This window comes from Haliotis cracherodii, unplaced genomic scaffold (assembly GCF_022045235.1).
Source record: "Haliotis cracherodii isolate W230 unplaced genomic scaffold, xgHalCrac1.p SCAF_13, whole genome shotgun sequence".
NCBI lineage: Eukaryota > Metazoa > Mollusca > Gastropoda > Lepetellida > Haliotidae > Haliotis > Haliotis cracherodii.
Genome location: NW_027266268.1, coordinates 10,343,288 through 10,354,245, shown reverse-complemented (window position 1 = coordinate 10,354,245; position 10,958 = coordinate 10,343,288). Strand labels below are relative to the sequence as shown.

At 41.6% G+C, this 10,958-nt stretch overlaps 1 protein-coding gene across 7 annotated transcripts in view; it reads right to left on the bottom strand.

The window, feature by feature from the left end:
* The window catches only part of LOC139459606 (ral guanine nucleotide dissociation stimulator-like 1), a 40,832-nt gene that overhangs the window by 8,961 nt on the left and 20,913 nt on the right, over window positions 1-10,958 (bottom strand). For 3 of the 7 annotated variants that reach the window (XM_071241168.1, XM_071241172.1, XM_071241169.1), the window contains 4 exons: window positions 9,052-9,093; window positions 3,538-3,703; window positions 1,447-1,593; window positions 212-323 (listed from right to left, as the gene is read on the bottom strand). In XM_071241168.1, coding sequence (XP_071097269.1) covers window positions 212-323; window positions 1,447-1,593; window positions 3,538-3,703; window positions 9,052-9,093 — 467 coding nt within the window. The remainder of the gene's footprint in view (window positions 1-211; window positions 324-1,446; window positions 1,594-3,537; window positions 3,704-9,051; window positions 9,094-10,958) is intronic. The other 4 variants (XM_071241170.1, XM_071241174.1, XM_071241171.1 and 1 more) reach the window with 3 other exon arrangements.

Here is a 10,958-nt window from a genome sequence, read left to right as displayed (position 1 = left end):
AGACCCTCTTCCCCACCTCATCCCATGGACTGACAACCCAAATGCCCTTCCCCCATCCCATGGACTGACACCACCCCACTCACATGCTGACACACAGCAGCCCACCCCCACCATTCCATCCACTGATGAGCAGCCTATGCTCCACCCTCATCATATAGAATGACCCCTATGAGCCTGCCCCTTATTGGATGACCCTGCCCTTGTCCCTCACCTCCTCCGTCCGGCAATATCTGCAGTAGACAGTAGTCTTCAGGCTGGCCTTCCAGGGAGTACTTCTCCAGGACCTTCTGTATCACTGTGTTGGTATGGTCAGTGTTACACAGCTGCAAGAAGCAGAGCATCACAATTACACACAGCCAAAGAGATCATCTATTATTTTATATCTTGAGGGACCAAATAAAATTCCAGAATATTAAACGCTTGGCCCCTAACTGGCTTTTAAGAAGCTTTATTATAACGAAGACAGGATTGATTGATTGATTGATTGATTGATTGATTGGGTTTAACGCCACTTTTATCAGTATTCCAATTATATCGCAGCGTGTCAGCTTAATGTGGGAGGAAAGCCCAAAGTGATGCAGGTCTGGGACATTTACCACTTCAGGGAAAACCATGAGCACAGGTACGGTGCTGACAAACCTAGAAACATAATCAGGGTGAACCGGGATTCGAACCCACAATTCGAATCGCGGCGCCTAAAACGACAGGGCCACTCATGCCCACTCTATGCGATTGAAGATCACCAGTCCGTCTGTAGAAAAACATGGGGACCGCTAGTTCTGCTGTCTTTTCATTACTGTAATTTGTCTTTTGCAAATACCAAACACTGATTGGTTTTGTTGCTTCACTAGTATTATATCAAGTGATATACAACTTTTATGAGATTTTTGATCGATTACGATAAATTCTAGATAAACATTTGACTCATCTTTTAATAGTTTTTTTTAGCTGTCTTTTACACTGAACAGTATACCCCATCAGGACCCTTTAACGTCTTTTGGTATGACACGGCCGGGAAACGAACCCCCGACCATTCCCTCTCCGGGCAGACGCTTAACCACTAGACCACACAAGCGTTGTTGTTGTTTCTTTTAGTGTTAAAGCGGTCGCCTTCTGCTGTAGCAATTTCGGCTGACCTGTCCCTCTTTGGGACTCATGTGTTTGAGTTGGGTACACATTTCTATTGTGAGTTTTAGTATTCATAAAATATTCTGGTTTTTTTATTGATATGATTTCTATTATTGCATACTGATATGATTTCATTTTTATCTTTGGCTGCTTTGTTTAAATACATTCGAGTAGCTGTCCATCTCTCAGAAATAGAGTTAGTTTGGCCTTCGCTATTGCATCTCTTGGCTTTAGGAGATCTATGACAGATAGTGGATCTAACTGCAATTCTTGTTTTAACCAAGCCCAGGCTGGAGCATGGTCCACACAAGCACTGACCATTATGCTCTTGTAGATGTGGGTGCTGGCCTGGTCACTGGGCTCCAGACTGACGCGGATCACATAGGTGTCACAGGACCTGTAGGGGGAGGAGGAGGTGTCACTGTCGGAGGAGATCACAGACGATGTTGACGAGGAATGAGACATCTGAAATAGACAATGTCGAGGAAGCTGTAGACATTCTACCCATCAAAGTTTGTTTTTCATTCATTACTTGCAGTACTAATCTGGAAGGATATTTTGTGAACTAACCAATAATAAACAGAAGGCCCTACATAAAAAAATATCTGCTACAAAGAAACTGTACACCAAATACCATGTTTACATAGGAACCTACCAGTATTTAGTTTGAGACAGTTGCAAAGAGATGTGACAGTTGCACAGGGATATATCTATGATTTCAAATGAAGTGCCCTTGGCAGGCAAAGAGGAAAAAAATTGGGATATGGTTCAAAATTAGATTGTTTTAAATGAACTTATTCAAATTCCGAATAAATTTGGAATTTTTTATTCAAATTGGGAATTATTACTTAAGGCCAAATATCGTGCATCTGAGCAGGTCTAGATAAATCCCTGTTTTCAGTTATTTGAATGGACACAAGGAAACTGACAAGGAACAATGACATTACAATAACTAGAAAGCTCTAATTTGGTTTCTAAACTATCTGAGAACATGATATATAACTAGCTACAAGCTGATTCATTTCAAGTCATGTCATAAATGTTATCATTGTGATGAGGAAGTGGATGGCATAAGATATGCATGATGATGTGTTAAATGATCAGCCAAATACAGGATGATATAGCAGTGACTATGAGGCCAAAAAGGGATATTTAGACAGTCACCAGCTCTGATCTTTGACTCATACATCATGGTGACTTAACCGTAGATGAGGTAGGGAGATTTGAATGATTGTGACTTAGCCACTAGTCCAAAACTGACTTGTCCTACTGACCTACTGATGATCAAGCAAGGTAGATTTCAATAAGAAAATGACCTGACGACAAAGCTAGGGACATCTCAGTACGAAAATGACCTAACAAAGACCAAGCTAGGGAGACTTCAGTAAGTAAATGACCTACAAGTCCAAGGTAGGGGGATCTCAGAGAGAAGATGACCTACCGACGACCAAGCTAGGGACATCTCAGTAAGTCGATGACCTACCAATGACCAAGCTAGGGACGTCTCAGTAAGTCGATGACCTACCAATGACCAAGCTAGGGACGTCTCAGTAAGTCGATGACCTACCAAAGACTAAGCTAGTGACATCTCAGTAAGTCGATGACCTACCAATGACCAAGCTAGGGACTTCTCAGTAAGTCGATGACCTACTAAAGACCAAGCTAGGGACGTCTCAGTAAGTCAATGACCTACCAATGACTAATCTAAGGACTTCTCAGTAAGTTGATGACCTACCAATGACCAAGCTAGGGACGTCTCAGTAAGTCGTTGGCCTTCCAATGACTAATCTAGGGACGTCTCAGTAAGTTGATGACCTACCAATGACCAAGCTAGGGAAGTCTCAGTAAGTCGATGACCTACCAAAGACCAAGCTAGGGACGTCTCAGTAAGTCGATGACCTACCAATGACCAAGCTAGGGACTTCTCAGTAAGTCGATGACCTACCAAAGACCAAGCTAGGGACGTCTCAGTAAGTCAATGACCTACCAAAGACCAAGCTAGGGACGTCTCAGTAAGTCAATGACCTTCCATTGACCAAGCTAGGGATGTCTCAGTAAGTCGATGACCTACCAATGACCAAGCTAGGGACGTCTCAGTAAGTCGTTGGCCTTCCAATGACTAATCTAGGGACGTCTCAGTAAGTCGATGACCTACCAATGACCAAGCTAGGGAAGGCTCAGTAAGTCGATGACCTACCAATGACCAAGCTAGGGACGTCTCAGTAAGTCGATGACCTACCAATGACCAAGCTAGGGACGTCTCAGTAAGTCGATGACATACCAATGACCAAGCTAGGGACGTCTCAGTAAGTCGATGACCTACCAATGACCAAGCCGGTGAGAAGATGACATGTCAGGATGATGTACCTGTGACCTGTAAAAGGAGATCCCTATGACAGCAGGACCTACCATTGGCCGAGCTAGGGAGATCTCGGAGAGAAGATGACCTACCAGTGGCCCAGCTAGGGAGGCTGTGATGGTGTCGGGAATACTGGAGAGACTACTTCTGTCCTCTAGCCCACATGCAAACAAACCAAATTTGCTGCTGTCAAATTTGGCAGGCTTGTGACCTAGACTGAAAAACACAGAAGATATCATTATACACTGTACATACATGTATTTACAATCTGTAGATCATATTGGTCAATTGCAACCAAGAGTGAGTGAAATGGGGTATACGCCCCTTTGAACAGTATTTCAGTTGAATCACAACTTCATCTGAGAGGAAATCCCAAAGTGATATCTACCACTTTGGTAAAGCTCACCAGCACGAGAATCATAACCATAGCGAATGTGGTATTCAAACCCACAAAAATTGGATTCTAGCATGACCAAATGAATGGAATAATACTGGAGGGAAATGAAAAATTCTGTAAACTAGATGATTTAGTTCTACTAGTTCATATCAGGATACCACAAATTCCTGCTTAAAGTCATCATATTGGTAAACGAAATAAATGTAAGTAGATTATTGTTTTCAATAGACCTCCATGCAACAAGCCAAACATCTATACTTGACCTTCTCATGGAACACGTTCTTTTCATTTTGAGTTCCAACGTAATATTTGAACTTCTTTTTAACAGTAGTCCATTTAACCTTGCCAAGGTTACTAGAGGCCACACCCAGACCCTTTCTATCTCGCCACCCTTCTGTAACTCCTGCCCAACTAAACATCAGTCTATCTCTCTACCACCAAACTAGCAGACTAGTGTGAATTTCAAAGGCTGCCATGTCTCTGGCTGATCTGTGGTTACAGGCACAGACCTATTGACCTTACCCAAGGAACACACTCACATTGTCCAAGCCTAGCTAGGTTTAGTAAGACTAACTTTGTCAAAACAATTATCAGTAATCATAGTCATTGTTGGGCATTTTGAAGTTGGAAGAACATGATTTGTTTTATGGATAACAATACCATGTCTATATAGTAACATAGTATGCTGACACAGTATTCACCTGATGAGGAGTGAGTGAGTGAGTATGGTTTTATGCCCGCTTTTAGCATTATTCCAGCAATATTACAGCAGGGGGACACCAAAAATGGGCTTCACACATTGTACCCACGTCGGGAATCGAACCCGGGTCTTCAGGCGTTACGAGCGAACGCTTTAACCACTAGGCTACCTGACCGACCCTTAGGGGCAAGAAGTTGCCCTGAATCATTACAGACAACAAACAAGTTGTTACCATAAAAAGTTTCATATCTTCTATCTGTGAACTGGAGAGTAAGGGAGTGAGATAGATTAAATGTCACTTTGAACAGGATATAAGTAACAGCGTGTCAGCTTCATGTGGGAGAAAAGCTCTAAGTGACACAAGTCTTAGACTGTGGTGAAACCCATGAGCATGTGCTGATAAACCCAGAAACATAATCAGGCAGTGATCTGAGACCTGTCACTTAATAGGAATAGGGAATGGTTACCCTGAACCCTGACACGTTTAGCATGAGGTTCATACAAGGAATATTTGGGCCTGTGGATGTCATGATTCATCGACATATCCATGCATTGCGAAATCTCCTGATGAAACGACACCTAGCAATGTTTTATTTCTGTATCAACATCTTAAAGTAATATTTACATTTAATGTGTAAGATTAGCGAAAACCTGCCCCAGTAACTACCGTGACTACAGGGGCTGTCGTTACCTTACCACCTACCATGCAAAGAATGACTTCATATGACTAACAGAACAAGCCTAAATTACTAAACTGACCTATCATGATACACAAACTGGCCTACTTAACACCATCTTGTTAGCTGGGACACATGAAACATTGAGAATTCACACACATACCTATCGTGAATCATGTATCAAGATATGTAGCAATTCGTGAGGTAGATGTTTCATTACTGCCCTAGGGGCATGCTAAAAGAACATGTAGGATTGGTCACAAAATTGACATGTGTGGGAAAGGTAATCTGTTCGTGCTCTTGCTCATAGTTCATTATGGCTTCCTATAAAAGAACATTGGAAAGAAATCACAAAGTGTACAGTACTTTCATGAAGGGATTAGTAAACTTACATTTTCAAATGCAGGACAATATATATCATCACATCATAATAACACAAAGACCATAAAATAGTTACAACAAATGCAATCTAATAAAGCTAACATAACAATAAACATAAGAATACACAGTCCTCAATCAGTTTCTGAAAACAAGAAGAGACACAACAAAGGCATAGCGTGACACTCGGTGAGGGTTAGACGAAGTAATTATTACAGTATATATTTCGCAGGCCAAGACCACATCTTTAGTTCACACTGTTTGTTTGTTGTTTAATGCCGCACTCAGCAATATTCCAGCAATATGATGGCGTCTGTGAATAATTGAGTCTGGACAGGACAATCCAGTGATTGACATCATGAGCATTGATCCACACAATTGGGATACGATGACATGCATCAACCAAGTCAGTGAGCCTGACCAACCTATCCCGTTAGTTGCCTCTTATGACAAGCATGGTCGCCTTTTACGGCAAGCATGGGTCGGTGAAGACCTATTCCACCCACGGATCATCCTGGTTCTTAGTTCACACAGAGTTTGGAATTGTATTGTTTGGCTGTTTTTCAACCATATCACAGAGCATCAGCTTAATGTGGGAAGGGTGAGTTAGGTTTAATGCCGCCCTGTTATATATCATGGCGTGTCAGCTTGATGAGGGAGGAAAGCCCAAAGTGATGCAGGTCTTAGACATTTACCCCTTTGGTGAAACCCACTAGCATGGGTATGATGCTGACAAACCTGAAAACATCAAGGTGAACCAGGATTCAAAGCTACGATCATAGGTTTCGGGCTTGCGCAAGGGCAAGACTCTGAACAGAGAATTGCTGTGCCTTCTGCTGCTAGGCCACCCATGTCCCAAATTTGGGAGAAAGAAGTATTGCAGGTTATAGGCATGTACCAGTGAAACCTACAAACACGGTCTGATGCTTACAGACCAGGATCACAATCATGCTGAATCAGGAGTTCAAACACACGACAGTGAATTTATCTAATCCTGCTCAGAAGTCCAAAGACTGCAGCCAATATCTACACAAATTCCGATGTATATACAACCAATGATAACCTATGTTATTGCTTTGTGGAGGATACTTGCATTTCACTGGTAACAGGACCAATAAAGAGGATAAAAAAGGCCTTAGTGTTTAGTCTTAAACTACTGCATTGAATGCAATGTTGAATTACCTTCTATTTGAGAAGATAAAATCTTTAACAAAATTCCCTATTTTGACAAAGAATTATGAATTTTTCCCAGTTTTCCTGCCAGGAGCACTTAGTTTGGAATCCTAGATAAATTCTAGCACCACCAGTAGTTGGCATGACTACAGGATGCAAAGCTGCAGTGAATTGTGGCATCGTAGAAAACTAGTCCACCCTTGCCCCTCATATAAGTTAACATAGGAATGAAGGGCAAATATGTTGTTGAAAAATAAAATGTTGAGGAAGTGACTTGCTACCTGCCCCTCATAAAACAGAGAGTTACAAATATCGGACGTCAAACGGGGAGATGATTAGTTCTGTACAAAGAAACCTATTCCTGAGGTATACCTCAGAGTGAGCCTTAAAATGCTGCAGCCTTAAACCTTTGAGTGTCCACGTATGGTGCTGATAGACCATGGAGCATGATCAGGGAGGATCTTTGAATCTGAAGCCACAAACAGCCTATCCTGGCACCACTGAGGGAAATAACTCTGCACAACTTATTGCCATACCTTTGACTACTGGACCACCCTATTCCCTTGAAGAATGCAATCTCAACTTGAATGGGAGCTAGAACACAATCTCGAATTGGATGAGGGAACTGAATTGTGACTTTGACATTGATGGAGAACTGGAATGTAACCTTGACATTGATGGGGAACTGGATCGTAACCTTGACATTGATGGGGAACTGGAATGTAACTTTGACATTGATGGGGAACTGGGTCGTAACCTTGACATTGATGGGGAACTGGAATGTAACTTTGACATTGATGGGGAACTGGAATGTAACCTTGACATTGATGGGGAACTGGAATGTAACCTTGACATTGATAGGGAACTGGAATGTAACCTTGATATTGATGGGGAACTGGAATGTAACCTTGGCATTGATGGGGAACTGGATCGTAACCTCGACATTGATGGGGAACTGGAATGTAACTTTGACATTGATGGGGAACTGGATTGTAAACTAGACTTGCACAGGGAACTGAATTGTAATCTCTACTTGGATGGGGTATAACTGGAATGTTGGAAGGGAATGTGGATTGTAATCTTGACTAGGACATGTTGGATGAAGAACTGGATGGTAATCCATATTCACCACTTTCATAATTTGGCACACATTGAGGACATAACCAGTATATATTTTTCATGCAGAAAACATTACTATACTTCACATATACATTGTGTAAGTATAACAAATAGATGTCAGTCACACATGAGCACACATACACCAACATCATATCACAACTGGTGACCATCAACCGCACAGCTAGGTACACAACACTGGGTATACAGTGTTTCCATGGTTACTGGGTTAGTGACAAACACGCTCCACCTGGATCATCCTCACTAGTCAGGGGTAAATATCATGTTACCATAGCAACCTTCAGCAAAAAATTATATGAATTCATTAGATGCAAAAAAACAATTTTGAAAGTTTGAACAGTCAAGTCAAACACTGAACTAAGGCAATGTCCAAGCTTTCTTGATTTTTTTTTGGTGGGGGGAGATATTTCTTTCCACCATTTTTTTAACAAGGTTTTCCCCCTCCCCGAGAATACTGCATGGTCCAGCCCAATAACTGCCAGATTATATTCAGTAATTGCTCCATCTTGATCCAACAGTGAGAACACTACTACTTGTATAGTCTCAAGTCTATGTTCTTAATACTTGTCCCCTGACCAGTAAGGAAGTAGAAACATGGTGCTATCATTCAACAATATGGCCATAAACATCTTGGTTTCTTAGGCAGCTGACGGCAACATAGGCCATGAAGATAATTCTTTGACATTAATTCAAAAGATTATATACTTTTAGCTTTTCCTGACTTTGATTAATTCACCTCAGAGTAAGGGAATAAAGAACATGTTAGAAGAGTGCTTAGAGCACACAAGGGTTCCTGAGAGTGACTACGGTAGTGTATGTTAAGATAGTTATGCCATTCACAGAGCTATGATTTGTTTCTTTAACATGTTTAACAAGTTCCTAGGTTCAAACTTGGAACAAAAGTTTCTTCAAGTATTGACAAGAACAGTCAACTCTCATTAGTAGATAACCAGACACTTTTGTTTAAACGTAATGAAAGTTGACTGTATGTTAAGAAGTCTATCATAAAAAGAAAAGAAATGAATGATTTCGAAACTCCTCAAGCCTAAGAAACTAAGAGTGCTGTGTTATGGCTGACATGAGGCTGCATCCAACACCTCACCTAAGGCTTTGAGCAAATGTCGGTTCATGTAGCTGTATATGCCTATAACAGAGGGACGACACATTCTACATCTTGTATCCATGGAAACTATATCACTCAGAGAATTAGCATATTATTTACATACCACTGGTTACTTAGGCTGAAAAAGTAAAACATTTGGTTTTCAGAAAAGACTTTTGGAGATGAGGGGGGAGCTGTCTGATTCCTTAATATTTGAACAATTCACTGAAATTCAAGGATATTAATACCTTAATAATCTTAACAGTAATTAAAGTCTTTGAAGTCCTAAAAATTGTTCAAATTGACAAAATTGTCCTTCGCAAAGCAAGGTGATATGAGGTGATAACATCACACTCAAGATATTTCTCTTAGATGATGCCCACATACGTGTGTGTGGCTCCTTGTTCAAGTCCAGACTTATGCCGGTTTAGTTGTGAGATATGCTATGCTGTAGTTCATTCCCTTTATGCCCAACACAAGGCAGGGTAACAACAAGTACCATCTTTTAACTTCTTGTGGTACGGCACAGCCCGGGATTGAACCACCAACCTTCCACTCTCAGAGCAAATTTTCTATCCTGTACCCCAGAGGCAGTCGTGTCACCAAGTAAATACAGTGAGTTGCGCATGTATCTGATACAGGTCATCAGCTTAAGGAATGCATGATACCCACATCCCAATGCAGCAATGTCAGGATTTCAGATTAGTTTGTTTTCGGGGACATTCACTGATTATAATCCAAAAATATTTTTCAAATTTGATAACGATTCAATAGAATGTGCCCTCAAGTGTAGATGAAATTGCGAAATGTCCTCATGCCATTTGTCTATCAAGTTTTTAGGTCCCGATTTAAAGTACTGATTAATGTCAAACATGCTTCAATCATATTCACAGTTACAATATGGCAGATACTGCCAATGTGACCATAAATCTTACCTTGATCGCTAAATCATATGCAAAGCCTTTTTGAACAAAACACAATGATATCCATGTGCTGGTAGGTCTAAGGTTGGTTGGCTGGTTTGTTGTTGAACACCACACTTAGCAATATTCCAGCTATATGACGGCGGTCTGTAAATAATCGATTCTGGACCAGACAATCCAGTGATTGATATCATGATCATCAATCCACGCAATTGGGATCGATGTATCAACCAAGTCAGCGAACCTGACCACCCGATACCGTTAGTCGCCTTTTACGACAAGCATAGTCACCTTTTACGGCAAGCATGGGTTGCTGAAGACCTATTCTACCCCGGAATCTTCACTGGTCGGTGGGTCTAAGGCCCATAGTGAGGCAAGTAACAGATATCTGCCACATTGGTGAAACCCATCAGGATGGGTAAGATGTTGACAAATGAGGATCTAGGATTTGAATCCATGGCGAATGGGTTCAGGCACGGCTGTGGGATACGAACAAGTCTGGCAATTTACTGTTTCTCACTGTTTTGTTTGTTAGTTTGTTGTTTAACGCCGCACCCTGCAAAATTTCCAGCTATATAGTGGCAGCATGTAAATAAGCAAGTCTGGACCAGACAATCCAGTGATTGGGATGCGATGACATGCATTAACCAAGTCAGCGAGCCTGACTATCCGATCCCATTTGTCGCCTCCTACGCCAAGCACAGTCGGCTTTTACGGTAAGCATGAATTGCTGAAGACCTATTCTGACCCAGATCTTCAGAGGGGGGGGGGGGGGGTTCTCACTGAGTGAGTGAGGGAATGAGTATGATTTTATGGCACTTTGAGCAATATTCCAACAAAACCACACCAGAAATGGGCTTCACACATTGTACCCATGTGGGGAATCTAACCCAGCCTTCGAAGTGACAAGCCAACGCTTTAGCTACTGGGCTACCCCATGCCCCTTACTGTATCTCAAGTCAAATCTAGCACTTAGCAAATATG